At 54.9% G+C, this 18,064-nt stretch overlaps 1 protein-coding gene across 1 annotated transcript in view; it reads left to right on the plus strand.

The window, feature by feature from the left end:
* The window catches only part of DNAH1 (dynein axonemal heavy chain 1), a 71,482-nt gene extending 53,436 nt beyond the window's left edge, over positions 1-18,046 (plus strand). The window contains exons 54-79 of the mRNA XM_042019827.1: positions 287-397; positions 1,477-1,662; positions 6,381-6,572; positions 7,022-7,189; positions 7,470-7,661; positions 8,067-8,198; positions 8,414-8,539; positions 8,978-9,097; positions 9,881-10,030; positions 10,426-10,586; positions 10,709-10,934; positions 11,020-11,215; positions 11,420-11,571; positions 12,054-12,250; positions 12,641-12,785; positions 13,206-13,364; positions 13,800-13,931; positions 14,113-14,283; positions 14,711-14,890; positions 14,968-15,144; positions 15,324-15,494; positions 15,694-15,824; positions 16,171-16,315; positions 16,567-16,773; positions 17,180-17,414; positions 17,773-18,046. Of these exons, the coding sequence (XP_041875761.1) occupies positions 287-397; positions 1,477-1,662; positions 6,381-6,572; positions 7,022-7,189; positions 7,470-7,661; positions 8,067-8,198; positions 8,414-8,539; positions 8,978-9,097; positions 9,881-10,030; positions 10,426-10,586; positions 10,709-10,934; positions 11,020-11,215; positions 11,420-11,571; positions 12,054-12,250; positions 12,641-12,785; positions 13,206-13,364; positions 13,800-13,931; positions 14,113-14,283; positions 14,711-14,890; positions 14,968-15,144; positions 15,324-15,494; positions 15,694-15,824; positions 16,171-16,315; positions 16,567-16,773; positions 17,180-17,414; positions 17,773-17,894 (4,284 nt within the window). The 3' untranslated portion in view covers positions 17,895-18,046. The remainder of the gene's footprint in view (positions 1-286; positions 398-1,476; positions 1,663-6,380; positions 6,573-7,021; positions 7,190-7,469; positions 7,662-8,066; positions 8,199-8,413; positions 8,540-8,977; positions 9,098-9,880; positions 10,031-10,425; positions 10,587-10,708; positions 10,935-11,019; positions 11,216-11,419; positions 11,572-12,053; positions 12,251-12,640; positions 12,786-13,205; positions 13,365-13,799; positions 13,932-14,112; positions 14,284-14,710; positions 14,891-14,967; positions 15,145-15,323; positions 15,495-15,693; positions 15,825-16,170; positions 16,316-16,566; positions 16,774-17,179; positions 17,415-17,772) is intronic.
* Positions 18,047-18,064: the final 18 nt, after the last annotated feature.

The following is an 18,064-nucleotide window of genomic DNA, read 5'->3' on the forward strand; positions in this document are numbered from 1 at the left end:
ATGTTCCTTACTGACCTTGTAATTGAAAGCCCTCTAACAGAAACATTGTTCTGCTGCCTCATTGCCATGAGCTTATGAAATGATGCCTAACGTGCAGGTAGCATTAGGCACTACTGTTTACAAGCTCACCACAGTGTCAGATTGTTGCTTTAGCAGGGACCAGGGCAAGAGCTGTGCCTTGCACAGCCCGATGCTCGGCAGGGAGCACCCTCCAGGGCAGCACAGCCCTTTCCTAGGGCTTTCCATGGCTGCTGGCCCTGCTCTTAACTCTGCTTTGCTCCCACAGCTCCTGCGAACAGCAGAGGATGTAGCGAAGATGCAGGAGGAGCTGGAGTCCTCCCGCCCTCTCCTGGCCCAGGCAGCCAAGGACACCGAGGCAACCATAGAACAGATAAAGGTACCGCTGCTGGGCAGCCCTGCACTTTCTAACTCTGACACTCAGACTGGACTCGACACAGGCTGGAGAGGCCTGGCAGGGATTGTGCAAAATCCTGCTTGATCAGAGGTAAAAACGCCTCAGATTGGCACAGCAGATATTTGTGCAGAGCTGCACTGACAGCAAAAACTGCCTCCTGCTGGGGTCCTGCTCTGCTGCAGGTGAGCACCACTTGTTGCAGAAGCGATGGCTCCCATGCCCCTGTCTGAAACCACCACCCAGGGGTCAGGCAGCCGAGCTCCCAGCTCCCATGCCCTTGCAAGCACAGTCTAGCAACACTAACACAATCCTCAGGTGGGCTGAGCAGCTCTAAGCCAGACTGTTGTTGAACAGGATCATTTCTTCACATCCCATTCCCAGGGAGCTGATCCAGCTGCAGCCTATCCCCCATCACTGTGTGATGATCCCATACCTCAGGGATCATCACACAGTCACTCATGCCACTTCAGAAAAGGGAACTGTTCTGTGTTGGCTGTCACTGCCTTCTCTCCTTGTGTTCCTCCCTGCCCATCTCCTACTGTGGGATGGCCACACTGGGCCAGAGTCAACAGGGACACTAACATCATACAGCTCTGCATGCAGAGGGGAAAGAATCTGCAATCTCCTAAATTTCCACATAGCAGATAAGCAGATATACCTCCTGGTAGTGTTTTAACCCTTGGGGTAGGCAGAAGTGGCAGTTTTAGAAACAAACCCCTAAGCATATCTTCCTATTCCTCCATCTCCCTACAAATTTGCGGCCCCCCCCCCCCCCCCCAATGCATCCTCTACTCATGCCAGTAGGAAGATGGGTAGAGCAGCTAATTCCTGCAAGACTAACATCATCCCAGGCACAGCCAGAGCTGGAGCTTGTGGATGGTTTATACAGGCTGACAAAAACCTTCTCCCAGTATGGTGCAGGAAGGGCATCCCCTGCAGCAGTTAGGTCCCTGAGGTCTGCTGGAAGAAGACACACAAGCTGCCAGGACAGCTGTGATCCTTTCCTAGCCAAGTCAAGCTCTGCCTCCAGCATGCTTCTGAGGTTGTCTATGGTGTTGCAGGTGGACACAGCTGTGGCTGAAGAGACAAGAAGTGCTGTGCAGGCTGAGGAGGCAAAGGCCAATGAGAAAGCTCAGAAAGCCCAAGCCATTGCAGATGATGCTCAGAAGGACTTGGATGAAGCCCTCCCAGCCCTGGATGCTGCTCTTGCCAGCCTCAAGAACCTCAACAGAAATGATGTTACAGAGGTAACTGTGTCAAGGGAGAGGGTGGCAAAGCTGGGTCTGCTCAAGGACAGCCTGTCCCTTTGCAGCAATTCCCCTTCAATAGGCTTGCAATGTCCCCAGCCTTTCCCTCCATCCATCCCCCTGGGCTCACTCTGGGCAGCTGCCCATGCAGCTTCTCACCTTCACTCCTTCCGAGGCAAAATGAAGGGCAGAAAGGCAGTAAGGGGCTCCTGGGTGTTTCCAGCATGTCCTGGAGAGGCTGTGGAGGAGGGCTGGCCCCATGTGCCTGTCCATGGGGGTAGGCAGCAGGGACCACCAAGCAACCCCAAGTGCTGACTGCAGCACAGGGACAGAGCTGGCAGCACCCTGAACCTGCAGGCTCTTTGGAAAGGGACCCACCACAGGCAGAGAGGAGGTAGCAGGCTGAATTCAAGGAATGCTGGCTTGAAATAGGCTAGTGAGAGAAAGAAGGGTGATTCTGAGCCTGCAAGCATCACAGCCCATAGCCAAGAGATCACACTCAGTGAGTAGATTTCACCACACAAGGGACAGGCTTATTGATTGCTCTGCAGTTGTGAGGAACAGACCTTTTTATTCTCCCAAAAACATACAAAACCCCTTTCCCCAGAAAGTGGGGAAAGGCACAGAGAGTGTTGATCCTCTTGCCCCCAGCACCCATCCTCTTGTCAAGATGGCATGAGAGGTGTCTTGTCTATCCAAGGCTTCCAATGCCACAAGATGCATCAATTTCTTACACATCATCTAAACCAGCCCCTGGAAACTGTTTAAGGAATAAGTTCCCAGTTTCTTTTAAACCTAGCTGCCAGGTCATGACCCAAGTAACCTGTCACCGGAGCAGAGACCACCAGAGTTCTCTCCCAGTCCAGAATTAAGGACCCAGCCCAACCAAGAGAGGACACCACTACTGTGGCAGGGAGCAAGGATCCCTTTGACCTACTCCTTTCCCCTCACGGGAGGGGAAGGAAGCCGATGCCTGCTTCTCCAGCTCCTCCACCACCTCTCTCAGCCGATCCTCATCGCAGTAAAACTGCACATAAAGGTTGCGCTCTGCCTGCAGGACGGGGTTCTCCAGAGCCCTGTGCTTCACCTCCAAGTCACCCAGGAAGTCTGTCAGCTTTTGGTGGAGGTCGTCCTGCATGATGATCAATTGCTGCGTCAGCTTGGTGATCTCCTAAGGGACAGAGCCCAAACTCATGTGAACATGGAGAAATAAAGGGATTTTCCTCAGACCTGTGGAACAGCTCAGCCCCCCAGAAACAAACTAACCACCCAGCTCTGGCCTCCAAACCCTCCCAGTCCAAGGAGCAGAGGTGGCTTACTGGGACACCTTGGCTAAGGCACCCCAATCTCGACACTGAACAGCACATGTGAGACACAGTGAGAATCACCTGTGTCCCATAGCCAGCCACTGCCTCACCGGATGGTTTTTGGGACAAGGCAAGGATCAGGCCAACCTGCCCTCCCTCTGTGGCTGAGAGGCAGCGAGGTCTCCCCCCTGCACCCAAGGAGGATGGCAGAGGGGTGCAGCAGTGCTTCCTTACCGGCGAGGAGAGCTGCAGCTGGTTGGAGCTGTTGTACAGCTGGTGATAGACCACCTCTATGGAGGACTCCAGGGCAGACACCTCGGGTACAGGAGCTTCCAGCTGGGCTTCCAGTGCCTTCTTGTCCTGAACCAGCTGGGAACACTTGGCTGCCAAGGCCTCGTAGCTGCGGAAGGGCTGCTTCTCCTGAACTTCCCCCATCAGCATGTCCCAGAGCCTGTGAGAGAGGACAGCCAGCCAGAGCTGTGAGTACAGCACCAGGGCTGAGGAAGATCAGGGCTCTGAGGTTGTTGTGCACTGTAAGACTGGGATGCAAGCAGATGTGGGTCAGCAATGAGAAGACAGCCACTCCTGATGAGCATCCCATGTCATGGAGCTCTGGGAAGAGCACCATAAAGGACCAGGCTGGCTCAAGAGCCAGTGTGTGATTTCTTTTCAACAGACACCAGCACCAGCTACTCCAGAACTGTGTGGGGAAGACTGAGAAGACCCAGTCAATGCAGGGCACCTAGTCAGAGAAAGGTCTTGCTCTAAGCAGCTTGTGCTTTCTTGTGGCCCAGCTCTCCTTCTCCATGGCTGAAGACTTGCCTCTACACTCTCTACCTGAGTATTCTAGAAAAACTTATGTTCTCTGTACTCATTCCACTCTCCAAGCCCGTACTTTGCTTCTTCAGTCCAAGCCAGCCAGAAAGAAGCAGATCTGGGGAATTTCACACCACCATGGAGTCACAGTGGCTGCACTGGCAGAAGAGCACTGCTAGTCTATCTGGTAGCTTGGGTGTGCTGCCTGCCTCGGCCATTCCCATGCCACTGCCCCCACATCCAGTTTGTTCTTCGTGCTCAGACCCCTCAGGCCCTTACCGTATAGCAGTGAGGTCCTTGGGGTCTATCCATTTGCGTGGATGACCCATTTGGGAGGACCTGGCACCTCTGAAGTAGTTCTGCTGCTCCTGCAGCCTAGTCTGGGATTTCCTCATGATGGTTTCGATCTTCTCCAACCAAGCAGCCTTCTGTTCCAGCTCCTTTCTCTCCCGTTTCAGCTGGAGCTCCAGCAGATCCAGGCGGCTGTGCTGGCTCGGCAGCCACGCAGCCGCTGCCTCCTGCCTCCTGGCAATGTTCTGGAGGCGAGCAGCCTCCCGGCTGAAGTGCTCGTGCAGGATGGGCAGGCGAAAGCGGCGCCGGGCCTCTGCCTTCAGCAGGGGCAGCAGCTGGTGTGTCAGAGTGTGCGTGATGTCGAAGCGCAGGGTGTGCAGCTGCCTCTGGAGCATGGCAGCCTGGCTCCGGAGCTCAGCCTCGACCGCCTGCTGCACAGGGGGACACAAGATAGGCTGGTGACACTGTGCTGCCTGGCTCTGCCGCCCCCTCCCAGCTTGTCAGCTGTGCTCCAGTGGTCAGCAGGAGGGACTGCCTCTGCCGCAGGCAGACCCTGCCACAAAGGATGGTGGAGGAATGGGGGCACTGGCCCTACCTGGTTATCCTCAAGAGCTTCCAGAGTCCTTTGGGCCCACTCCAGTGCAGCACAGGCACCTTCCACTTTTGCTGCCGTGACTATAACCTCCCTCTGGGCACAGATATATGCTGTCTCTATTTGGCCCAGCTCCTTCCAGAAGCTGTCTTGGTCCTCCAGTAGCTCATCTTCATCAGTCCCAAGGCTTTTCGGCATTGATGTTTTTTTGGTGTCCATTCTCTCTGTGAAATCCTGGCTACCATCTCTCTCCTCCTCACTCTCCATGCTCAACACATCTCTCTCATTCCCCACATCCAATAGCAGCTCTGCTTTTGAGCCTTGGGCCAATATTCCCCAGCTTGTTGGTGCCACCCCCCACGGTGTCTTTGTGCATTCTTGATAAGGAGCTCCTCTTCTCTCTTGTGGCATTTCACAGTATGAGTCCATCTGTGCCCCAGCCTTCAGCCCTTCCTTCAGGCTTCTCTCTCCCTGTGCACTTGCTTCCCAAGCATCTGGAGCCTGGACACTCTCTGGTAGGACCTGCTGGATGAACCTCTCAAATGCATTGGTGGCCTGTTGTTCTTGCTCCAGGTAAGGGCCGAGATCTATCTGGCACAGCAGTGTTGGCAGCTGGCCCATCCCCACCTGACACTCTGACACCTGCTTTGCAGCCTGGCTGACCTGGCTCAAGACAGCTCTGGTTTTGAAGATCTTTTCTTTCAGGTCCATATGAGCCATCCTCAAGTCCTGCTTCACCACATTCTCCTCCTCCTCCAAATACTTCTGCTCCTGCTGCAGCTTGTCTGTCCAGGCCAGCAGCTTCCTGTACCTCCAGAGCTGACAGTCACGATAGTCCTTCAGCTCCTGAAGCTCCTGCTGCAGGGCCTCTTGAGAGGGCCCCTCATCTGCTATCATGCTTGGGAGCTGCATGACTTGGCAGCACATCCGCAAGGCCTCCTCCAGGGCATCTCCTTCCAAGATGGGTTTGCCTGCAGCCAGCAGGGCCTCATAGGCCTCCACCTCAGCTGGGCTCAGTACATTCTCCTCACCCACCATGCTGCAGAACCACTCGAGGAATTGCTTTGTCTCAGGGCAGTCAAAGAGCCACTCAAAGTCCTTCTCACAGAGGGTGTCTGCGTGGGGGTAGATCAGCCTCAGCGTTGCCATAAAGTCCGCTGCTCTGCTGACAGTGTCCAGTGGGAAGGCCTGGGAATATCCCCAGCTGAACATGGCAAGGATGGTCGAGCACTAGAAGGGATAAAGCAGGAGTCATCCTCAGAGGTTCTGACACCACAGTCATCTCAAGGGTGCTGCAGCAGCACTCCACAAGTGCTGAAGACCAGCTCGTGGGGTGTGGCATTGCTGTGGTGGGGTACAAGACAAACAAGAGCCCATAGAACAAGGGGGAAAGCCTGCCCATGCCCCATTTCCATACAGCCTTTTCCCTGGGGCCATACAGATTTAGCTCCTTTGCTGAGATACATTCAGCCAATAGGGACAAACCTATCAGGGTATCACAGCAGGCTCTTTCAGCCTACATTTAGTTTGCTCCATGCCCTTTCTGATAACCAGCTTTCCCTTCAAATGCCTCTGTCCTTCCTGCCTGCGTATTGCATTCTCTAAGCGTCCTACCTCTCGTCCCAGTCTCCGCTGGCCCTGCTGAGGGAGGGATGAGCACCCCATCTCCCAGAGAATCAAGTTAACCCACTGTTTCCATTTGGGTTTTGCAGGTACGAGCCCTGCAGCGGCCTCCCCCTGGTGTGAAGATTGTGATTGAAGCTGTCTGCATTATGCATGGAAAAAAGCCCAAAAAGGTGGCAGGAGAAAAGATAGGCACCAAGGTGGATGATTACTGGGAGCCAGGCAGGGCCCTTCTCCAGGACCCAGTGCAGTTCCTGAACAGCCTGTATGATTATGATAAGGTAAGCAGTGGCAGAAGGAGGCTGTGAGTGGGATAAGGTATTGCCTCACAGACATCCTTCTCACAGCAGTAACAAATTGAGCTCCTTGTGGGCAACACTGAGGATGGGGGTGTATTTGGCCTGCAAGCCCTCATGTCAGTTGGGTGCACTTCATTGCCTTGGGCACTGGGACCCAGACACACAAATCTTCACATTCTGTCCCTCTGCTCTTTTGTGTGGAGGAGCTATGTAGAAGTGGTATGGGAAGGGATTTACCCAACCCCACAGCTGTGGCTCCCAGACCTCAGCGTGCAGCAATTCGATTCCTCTTGCTCCAGTGTGATGCCTTGACCACCCTGTCAGGTCCTGGGATGCTGCTGCCTCTGGGGGAAGCCCTTAGGAGTTGAGTGATGAGCATGCTAGAGATCTGCCTGAGGAGAAGTCTCTTTCTCTCCCACCATTCTTCACAGGACAATATTTCAGACAATGTGATCAAGGCCATCCAGCCCTACATTGACAATGAGGAGTTTCAGCCAGCTGCCATCGCCAAGGTGTCCAAAGCCTGTACCTCCATCTGCCAGTGGGTGCGTGCCATGCACAAGTACCACTTTGTGTCCAAGGTCGTGGAGCCCAAGCGGGTAAGAGACTGTTCAACCCAGTTGCTTTCGGTGTTCAGGAACACAGTACCAGCTGCTCCCTTCTGCTGGAGATGCTGGGAATCACCACGTTCTGCAGGTCAGGACGTAACATCTTTGTCATCCAGGGATTGGATTGACTGAGATATTGAGATATCAGTAGCTAGCACTTATCAGCAAGTGCTTTTATGGAAAACCAGCTCCTGCTCCAAGGTCTCTGGCTTTTGGGAAAGAGCCTGACCACATGCCCAACATATCCACCATTCCTTGTGCATCTCCCCAGCAAGCCCTGCGGGAGGCAGAGGAGGACCTGCGTGCCACTCAGGCGGTCCTTGATGAAGCCAAGCAACGCCTGAAGGAGGTTGAAGATGGCATTGCCATGCTGCAAGCCAAGTACGAGGCCTGCAAAGCCAATAAGGAGGAGTTGGAGATGAAGTGTGAGCAGTGTCTGCAGCGATTGGCCCGTGCTGATGTGGTAAGGGACAGAGCTGGGTTCTGCCTGCTTATATGAGGCAACTCAATTTCAGACCACGCACCACAGTGGTGAAAACATCCATGACAATCCTAGGCTGAAGCTGCCTGCCCTGATCTCAGCAGCTCAACAGGACTGGAAAGCTAAGCTAGCCAGGCACTGATGTGAAAAGCTGCTGTCCTCCTGTGCACAGCTTCCTCAACTAGTAATAGGTCTCCAGGACAGCTGAGAGCAGCTCAGTAATCCCAGAACTGGGTGCTCAAAGCCAGACACAGAATTCAGAATATGTCAGGGGCCACCCCAACCTCTGGTCACCAAAGTCACCTGCAGCATTACCCAGAGAGCAGCAGGTCCGGGACACAAAGTTAGACCACACAGCAGCTCTCACGTGTGCAACTTATCCCACAGCTCATCAACAGCTTGGCTGATGAGAAGGTGCGCTGGCAGGACACCGTGGAGAGCCTGGATGGCAAGATCAACAACAGCTCTGGGGACGTGCTGGTTGCAGCTGGCTTTGTGGCCTACCTGGGCCCTTTCACAGTAAGTGGGCAGTGCTCAGCACTCAGCTTGCAGCTCTGCTGTCCTGGCCATGGAGAAAGGAATAGGACACAAGGGTGTGAGATCCTTCCAGGATCTCTCTCCACTTGTGCCAAAGGCTGCATAGGGCCCATTTGAATGGGAACAGAAGGGTTTAGATACTCACAACAGACCAGCTGCAACTTAGAGAAAGGCTATGATGGTGTTTCTCGTGGCAGGGAGACTACCGTACAGCACTGTCCGAGGAGTGGATGAAGGAGCTGGCCAAAAACTACATTCCCCACAGCTGGGATGCAAGCCTCATCAACACCCTTGGAGACCCTGTGGAAATCCGCTCCTGGCAGGCAAGTTGCAAAAAAAAAAAAAAAAAAAACCCAAACCAAACAATACTTGAGGGAGAAGGGACCTCGGGTAAAGAATAAAACACTCAGCTCACCACTCACTAGGATCACCTGCACCAAAGGACGAGCCCCAAACCAAGCAGCTGGATAATGACCAAGCACCTCCACACTGCAGAGCTGGAATTGCTGCCAGGCTTGGGCAGCAGCAATGAAGGCATCAGCCTTGACCTGTAAGGCTTGTCCTTTACAGCTCCCAGGCCTAGAGCCTAGCTCTGGCCACAGCCTGCCCAAGCCTGACCCCACAGCACAGTTCCATCCCAGGGCTTGCCACCATCCCCTGTTCACCCACTGGGAGCACTCAGGGGCCAGGGCAGCAAGGGCTTCTCTCTGGTCACCTATGTGTGCTACCAGATGTCCCAACAACTTTTTCTACCCTGTTAGATTGCTGGTTTACCCAACGATGCCCTGTCTGTGGAGAATGGGGTAATAACCCGATTCTCCCTGCGCTGGACTCACTACATAGACCCACAAGGACAAGCAAACAAGTGGATCAAGAACCTGGTAAGAGCTGTGGGGAGGAAGGCCAGGCATGCCAGGATAGGGGTAACAGCTTTCTGTCAGGAGCTGTGCAGAGCTTTGGGCTCTAGAGCTCCAAAACCCCCACACTGTGCCAGCCCAACCTAGCCAGTACCAGACAGTCTCCACATCCACATTCATCCCAGGCGGGTTTCCCTTCTTGGGCAGGAGGAGCCCCCACGTAAGCAAGCATCAGATTCCCACTCTGGCTCTCCACTAACATTCTGGGAGCCTTCACCTCACAAAACACCACCAACATATCCCATAATGGTTTTCAGGTTTCTAGGACAGGGAGGGATCAGGGTGACACTACCTGGCTGTTCAGCACAGACCCTACTGCCAAAGAGCTGACAACACTGACCACCACATCTTCTCCAGAGACACACTTTACTGCCCTTTTGAAGGATCAGGCAGGAGGCTGAGGCAGCTGCTCCTGTTTTGCTCCCTGAGGGCTTTTCCCACCCACCTGCTCTCACTTTGCAGGCTGTGCCCTGAGTTAGCAGTGTGGGGCTCCAGAGGGGTATGGCTCTGTGAAGGAAATTCTCCCTATTTCCCCACTTTTCTCCTGCCTCATTGAGCTGCCTCTAGTAGCTGCTGATGGGGGATAAACTTGCCAAAATAGCCAAAGTCTAGCTGAGCAAGAAAAGATACTATTTCCACTGCAACAGGGAGCTAAATCAGTCCAGTGAGAGGTGTACTGTGCACTGGAGCTGGATGTGAAGGTGGCAGGACACCACAGAAACACTGTCCTCCCCTGCTGCCTTTCAGGAGAGAGAGAACAGCCTGGAGGTGGCCAAGCTGAGTGACCGGGACTTCCTCTCCACTCTGGAAAACACCATTACCTTTGGGAAGCCCTTCCTGCTAGAGAATGTCGGCGAGGAGCTGGATCCAGTCCTTGAGCCTGTCCTGCTGAAAGAGGTCCTATGTCTTACCTTGGCAAGGAGAGCAGTGGGTACCTGGCTGAGCTGTAAGGGGCCATCTGGCCAGGGTGCCATGGGGTGTGGTGCATCCATAGGTCTCCGTGGGTGTGGGCAGGCAGAACTCACATGGATGAGTGAGTCCCATGCCTTGGCCAGGGCTCCAGCACTTTGACAGCCTCCTGCACACACTGGTCTTCTGCCAGCAGGCATCCTTGCCTGGGAGGCAGAGCCATGAAATACAACTGCTCTCTTCAGGTTCAGGCCTTCAGTTCTGCAGGAAAGCTTGGAGCTCATCTGTCCTGAGAGCCTTCAGAGCCCAGGGCACAGCAGGATGCCTTCTCTCACAAGGGATAGCCATCCCAGTCTTTCTGTATTTGTCCTTCTCTGGTACAGACCTTCAAACAGCAAGGCAACACCGTGCTGAAGGTGGGGGATACAGTGATCCCCTACCACGATGATTTCAAGATGTACATCACCACCAAGCTGCCCAACCCTCACTACAGCCCTGAGGTCTCCACAAAGCTCACCCTCATCAACTTCACCCTCTCACCCAGGTACCTGCTTTTACCCCATTAGTTGCCCATGCTGCTCAGCCTCAGACTTCCTTGCAGTCCTCAGATCCTCGGGCCTGTTGCCCCCTCACCTGCCACCCTCACTTCCATGGCTTTCGTTGTAGTGGCTTGGAAGACCAACTGTTGGGAGAAGTGGTGGCTGCGGAGCGGCCTGACTTAGAAGAAGATAGAAACCAGCTAATTATTAGCAATGCCCAGATGCGCCAGGAGCTAAAGGAGATAGAAGATCAGATCTTGTATCGGCTCAGCACTTCTGAAGGAAACCCTGTGGATGACTTGGAGCTCATCAAAGTGTTGGAGGCATCCAAGCTGAAGGCAGGAGAGATCCAGGTCAGAGGTGAAAGGTGCTCTCCCCTTGCAGCTGTGCATCCCCTGCCAGCACTCCACTAACCGGGACATCACTTCTGTCCTCCAGGCCAAGGTGGCGGTCGCAGAGCAGACAGAGAAGGACGTCAACATCACCCGCATGCAGTACGTGCCTGTGGCTGTCCGCTCGCAGATCCTCTACTTCTGTGTCTCAGACCTGTCCAACGTGGACCCCATGTACCAGTATTCACTCGAGTGGTTCCTCAACATCTTCCTCTTGGGGATCCGTAACTCCGAGAAAGCAGGTGCCTTCCCAGAACAGCCCCCTCCTGTATCCTCTCCCTCGCCCCACATCTTGCACCAGGTCTGCGTGTGAGAGCAGCATCTGTCCTTCCCGGGCAGGGTGTGGGTGTGCCTCTGTGACCAGGAACCCAGAGCTGACGTGGAGAACACCCTCCACTTCCCCTGAGGCACCCACCACCCTTGTCTGGTTGTTGCCTTTTTTTCAGAGGCGCTGACAGAGCGGGTGGAGAACATCAACAACTACATCACCTTCAGTCTCTACTGCAACGTGTGCTGCAGCCTCTTCGAGAAGCACAAGCTCATGTTTGCCTTCCTGGTCAGCGCCCGGATTCTGATGAATGAGGGGCAGATCGATATGGTGAGCAAGTCACCTTAGTCCTTGAAGGGATCCCATCAAGGCAGCTCAAGCACAGCCTGTTCAGCCCCTAGAACTGTGTGCTGGGTGGAAAAGGAGCCTTGTTCCCTGGGGTTAGGGACAGGCTTGACAGCCTGCTGGGCAAACACAGGGCCTCTGTCCTTATTCGGCTTTCAAACTGTTCTCTGTGTCTACATGCAGAGCTGCCTAGCCTGAATCACCTGCAGCTTTTGCCAGCTTGCTGCCAGACTGCTGCAAAGGTTAATGAGTTCAGAGGGAGCAGACAGGGGTTAGCAGAGAGTGGCAGCTGAGCAGTCACTATGTTGTTCTCACCAGACCCTCCAGCTCACTTACTGCTTGACACACACACCTGGCAGGAGAGCAGCCAGAAAGATACTACGGGATTTTAATTGGATATGGCACCACATGCCTTGGGCTCAGGTGTGTAGGCTGTTATCCATGACCAAATTGTGTCCTGTTCCCAGGATGAGTGGCGGTACCTGCTGTCAGGAGGGGCCATAAAGGAGATGAAGGACAACCCAGCTCCAGCCTGGCTGAACGAGAGAGCGTGGGGAGACATCCTGGCCCTGAGCAGCCTGAAGAATTTCTCTGACTTTGACAACGATTTTGCAGCCAACCTTGAAGGGTTCAGGGCCATTTTTGACAGCCACAAGCCTCACAGGCAAGTGTCCCCTGCTTAGCTCTACTGCACATGACATCCCTGGGAGAGCAGGAGGAGCTGATACAGCCACAGTGCCAGCTCTGCTACCGGTGCAGTGCCACACAAGGGAAAGGGTGAGGCACTGCCTTTTTCTCTTCAGGGGTGACCATTCCTTGCCCAAGACAGAGCCACACAATGCCTTATCCTAGCAGTATTTGCTGCTTCCCCAGTGGAAGCAGTTCTGGCTTGCCCACTGGTGGTTTCAGAGCTACAGACAACAACTTCAGCCAAGGGACTAGAAGGTCCTTGTCCCTTATGAAGCCCTAATGGCTGCCTGCAGGCAACTTGGGTACTTCTTGTGGAGTGTAGGATCTGGCACATCCCCCCAAAATGCACCCAATTTCTTTGCAGAGAGCCTCTGCCTGGGAAGTGGGAAGATGGGCTCGATGCCTTCCAGAAGCTGCTGGTTCTGCGGTGTCTGCGTGGAGACAAGATCACTAACGCCATGCAGGACTTCGTGGTGCTGAACCTGGATCAGCGCTTCATCGAGCCACAGGTAACCAGCCAAGAGCAGGTGCTGGTGGGAGGGGAGCAGGAGGCCTCAAGCTTGTGATAAATGGGCAGTGAGGGTGATGGTGTCCCTCTGCAGCCACAGTGTTCCTCCCACAGCTGGGGAAATACCTGTGCCTTAGACAAGGGATAGCCTTTCTGATGTCCACCAGTTAAACCACACTGGGAGGGGCAGATACTGCAGGTGTACAAGATAAGGGTTCGAATGACAAATGGGAAAGTGGTTCATGCCCTGACCCTAATGCAGCCAGAGGAGAGCTGTACGTGGTCCTCACTGAACGTGTTCCTGACCTTGGCACCCAAGAGGACGCCGGTGCCTTGGAGGGGAGCTGGAGGCCAGGAAGGCTGAGGAGGTGCTGTATGGTTCCACTACGGGCTCTCCACTCTGACCAACTCTCTATTGCAGACCGCTGACCTCTCAGTCGTGTTTAAGGAGTCCACTGCCACCACCCCCCTGGTGTTCGTGCTGTCCCCGGGCACTGACCCCGCTGCCGACCTCTACAAGTTTGCTGAAGAAATGAAGTTCACACAGAAGCTCACTGCCATTTCTCTGGGCCAAGGACAGGTAAGCTGTCAGCGCATACCTGGAACAGCAGTGTCCTGGCACTCGTCAGGACACTCACCAAGCTCCAAGTAGGTCAAACACTTGCAGCGCTGTGAAAACACCCTCGTGCCCCAGGGCCCTTACCAACCTTCTGCTTCTGCCCCGTTGGTGTGGGAGCTGCAGCAGCTCCCACTACAGTGCCCTCTGCCTTCCTGAATCCATCTGCAGTTCTTCCATTCCCTCCGCCCTTCCTCACAGGCTTGTAAAAGCTGTAAAAGTCCTTTGCTGTGCCATCAAACAGCAAAGATCCGGCTGAGCCATAGGGGCAAAGCCAGGCCATAGCTCTGGACAGTGGTCCTTCCACCCAGCTCCAGGGAGCTGCCTCCCAGTCCAGCTCAGCAGGACACAGCGTGCCATGGGACAGGGTCTCTGAGCTCTCTCTCTCTGCCTCTGCAGGGCCCCCGTGCTGAAGCCATGTTGCACAGTGCCATGGAGCAGGGCAACTGGGTCTTCTTCCAGAACTGCCACCTGGCTCCCAGCTGGATGCCCTCACTGGAGAGACTCATCGAGGGCATTGACCCCAGCAAGGTGAGATGTGTTACTGAACAGGTGCCCACTCTGAGGATAACAGGCAGGAGGCTGGAGCCTGGGAGGACCCCAGCTCTAGTTCAGTCCCATCCATAGGTTCCTCACAGAACAGAGGGTCAGTGCAGGAGCTGCAGGGGCTGTGCCTGCACCCTCTGAGCACTTGCTGCCTTCTGGACTTCAGGTGCATCCGGACTTTCGCCTCTGGCTCACCAGTCTACCAAGCAACCACTTCCCTGTGTCCATTCTCCAGAATGGCTCCAAGATGACCATCGAGCCCCCCCGTGGGGTCAAGGCCAACCTGCTCAAGTCCTACGTTAGTTTCAGTGATGACTTCTTGAATTCTTGCTCCAAGGTAAGACCCAGATTGTGCTTTGGATTGCTGTCCCCATTCCATGCCTGCTCCACTGTATGCTTTCCACCTGGATGTTGCTCCTCTCCAGGCATAGATCTTCCTCCCCATTAGAGAATCCATGTGCTAGAGAAGGAGGTATTTCTCATAAACTCACGCCTGTGAAGAGCAACTTGGACGTTTTACTTTGAGAAACAGAAACAACACTATTTTGGAAGCCGGGCATAAGGCACTTGCTGCAGCTCTCTTTAAGCCAGGAGTGGGCCATGGCCTTTCCCAGCACAGCAGCCTGACTGAGGTTTCCCCCTCTCCAAGCTCCAGCTGGCACTCCTGAATTGGCACTATTAATCTGCCAGGTCCCAGCAGAACCTGACTCCCTCCAAGGGTGCCTCCTCCCAAGCTGAGCAACTCCTCTCCTTGCTTCCCACAGGTCACAGAGTTTAAATCCTTGTTGCTCTCACTTTGCTTCTTCCATGGGAACATGCTGGAGAGGAGAAAGTTTGGGCCTCTGGGGTTCAACATCCCCTATGAGTTCACAGACGGAGACCTCCGCATCTGCATCAGTCAGCTGCAGATGTTCTTGAACGAATATGCAGAAATTCCCTACAAGGTGAGAGCTGCCCCTCCTGCGAGGGAACAGGCTCACGGTGCAGACATGGATCAGAACCGTGGTGGGGTCTCTTGCAGGTTCTGAAATACACAGCTGGGGAGATCAACTACGGCGGCCGCGTGACCGACGACTGGGACCGGCGCTGCATCATGAGCATTTTGGAGGATTTCTACAAACCTGAGGTTTTAAGTCCTGACTTTTCCTATTCCGAATCAGGTATCTACAAGCAGATCAGTACCTCTTCTGACCTCAATGTAAGTACTCAAGTCACAAATTTCAGCTCATAGATCCAGGGGGATTGTCACAGTGCAAAGGGGATCTCTCCTCCCTGAAACCCACTGCATTTTCAGGTCCCTGGGGGAATATAAGTTTGTAAGAACCTGGGGATCTTTGGCTGCTCTTGCCCTCAGAGTCTGTGTGGATTCCTCTCCAGGGCTACCTCCAATACGTCAAGGGCCTGCCTCTCAACGACAGCCCGGAGCTCTTTGGTTTACACGACAATGCCGACATCACCTTCGCTCAGAACGAGACCTTTGCTCTGCTGGGGGCCATTTCGCTGCTGCAGCCCAAGACCATCACGCTGGGAGGCCGCAGCAGGGAAGAGGTGGGTGCCCCAGTCCTGTCGGTGCTCTGGCAGCCAGTGCCCAGTGTGGGCAGTGACCACAAGCACCGGCTCTCAGCAGGTGCCACCCTGCCTGCTGGGTGCCAGCAGTGGCACTGCCATCCCAGCGTTAGCTCTGCCCCTTCTCAGCAGCCATTGGGCTGGATTAGAAGGGTGCTGCCACGTGCTGCCTTCCTTGCAGATTGTGGAGGAGACCTCCAATGACATCCTGGCAAAGCTGCCTGACCCCATGAACCTGCAGGAGGTGATCCAAAAATACCCACTGCTCTACGAAGAATCCATGAACACAGTGCTGGTGCAGGAAGTGATCAGGTAAAACTCCTGTGGGATCACATCCTGCGGAACAGCAGAGAGGTGCAGGCCCCTACTGCCACCCACCTTTGGGGAACCTCAGTACTGAGCACAGCAGTGGGGTTGGCAGTCACACTAACAACTGTGTTGTCCCAGCCAGGACCTTTGGCTGATCCTGTCTCCATCTGCTACAGTCAGCAGTTTAGGGCTGGAGAAGCAGCTGTGAGACCCTGTTGAAGAGGATTGGGGCTGGGGGTTACATGGAGGAGCTTCGCTCTTGTATAAAGATCCACACCCTCTCTGGGCAGGCAATGGGCAATAAACCACTGCAGAGAGTCACTCTGCTTCCTCTGCCCTTTCTCTGTAGGTACAACAAGCTCCTGGAGGAGGTTGCTCAAAGTCTGAAGGATTTGCTGAAAGCTCTCAAGGGTCTGGTTGTGATGTCCTCTCGGCTGGAGCTGATGGCCACCAGTTTGTACAACAACAGTGTTCCTGAAATATGGAATGCCAAGGTACATGCCCCAGCCAGCCCAGCTGCCTGCCAGAGCTCACCCAAACCAGGGGAATGGGTCATCAACTGCCACTGGACTGGGCTGTCTCATGTGGAGCTGGCTCTTGGTCCCCTGACATGGAGATGTCTCCTGCCTAGTGCAGCTCCCAGTTGTTCCCAGCCCCTGGGCTCTGGGCAGCCTCAGCAGCTGAGGCACAAGGTCTGGGCTGTCCTTGGCTGCATTCAGCACCTCCCTCTGTGGGTGCCCCACAGGCCTATCCGTCGCTGAAGCCGTTGGCATCGTGGGTGAACGACCTGGTGCAGCGGATTGAATTCCTGCAGAACTGGATCAGCCATGGGATCCCCTCTGTGTTCTGGATCAGTGGGTTCTTCTTCCCCCAGGCCTTCCTCACCGGGACACTGCAGAACTTCGCCAGGAAGTCTGTCATCTCCATCGACACCATTTCATTTAACTTCAAGGTAAGTAAATCAGGTGGAGGCTCTGAATTTATTTGGAATCTCCTGCTAGAAGGCCACAAAGGCCCTGGTCTGCCCAAGAGGTGAAGGCACCAGGCTACACAGCAGCCTATGGCCCCATCATCCTCTTTGTGCTTGGATACACCCACCCACCCACCGTGCCAGACACCTCCCCAAGGCTGGCAGAGGCTTCTGCTTCCAGAGCTGCTCACATCCCCCTCCACCAGCTCTGTCACAGGCTGCCCGACATGATGTGAGCTGCCAAAAAATGCAGCCCAGCCCCTCCGAGAGCTGGGGCAGGCTCTCCTTTGGCAACGCTGGCTTAACTAAGAGCTGCTTAAGAGGTTTTTTGGGGCTGAGCAGCCAGGGACAGGCCTTGAGCAAGGGCCCGACGCCCCTCCCTGGGCAGGTCATGAAGGAGTCGGTGAAGGAGCTGACACACCAGCCCGACGTGGGCTGCTACATCCACGGCTTGTTCCTGGAGGGTGCCCGCTGGGACGCGGCTGCGGGTCAGCTGGCAGAGTCACGCCCCAAGGAGCTCTACACAGAGATGGCTGTCATCTGGCTAGTGCCTGTTCCCAACCGCAAGCCTCCAGAATCCGGCTCCTACCTGTGCCCCATCTATAAGACTCTCACTCGAGCAGGTAGGTGCCCTAAAGGCAGATTTCCAGAAGCACGGGAGCTGCAGGAGCAGCTAGGAGGGCTAGCCCGGGAGAGGCAGTAGGGAGTTCCTCCTGCCATACATGGGCACGGAGCAAGGTACTGTTGGCAGTGGCCAGCCAGGGAGAAAAGATTTCTCCTGCTGTGGTTGAGGAGATGGAGCAGGCAGGCACCCTGGCTCTGTAGCAGTGCCCCTCAAGCCCACAAGTCTGTTTCCCCCAGCCCTGCTCAGCCTGTCACCTGGATTAGGGTGGAAACAAGGGCTCATGGATGGGGTCACTTGTCTGGGACTCCCCAGTGTGCAGCAGCACCACGCTCTTGCCCTTGCTTCCCCCATTACAGGCACGTTGTCAACAACGGGCCACTCCACCAACTACGTGATTGCTGTGGAGATCCCTACGGACAAGCCAGAGAAGCACTGGATCAAACGTGGCACAGCCTTGATTTGTGCCCTGGACTTTTAGCCAGGAAACACAGCCAGGCAGCCCAGGAACCCACTGCAGCTGAGGGCCTGAGCCGGGCTGCTGCCCCCCTCTCCTCCTGCCCTCCTACTGTTGAGGTGAGTCCTGCCTTGCTCCTGTTGAGGTGTCAATAAATTGAGCCTGGTGTTGTTGTACCATCCCCCCCCAATTAC

The sequence above is a fragment of the Corvus kubaryi genome, unplaced genomic scaffold, assembly GCF_017639235.1.
Source record: "Corvus kubaryi isolate FWS band 111438036 unplaced genomic scaffold, C.kubaryi_AGA036_p1.0 124, whole genome shotgun sequence".
Classification (NCBI taxonomy): domain Eukaryota; kingdom Metazoa; phylum Chordata; class Aves; order Passeriformes; family Corvidae; genus Corvus; species Corvus kubaryi.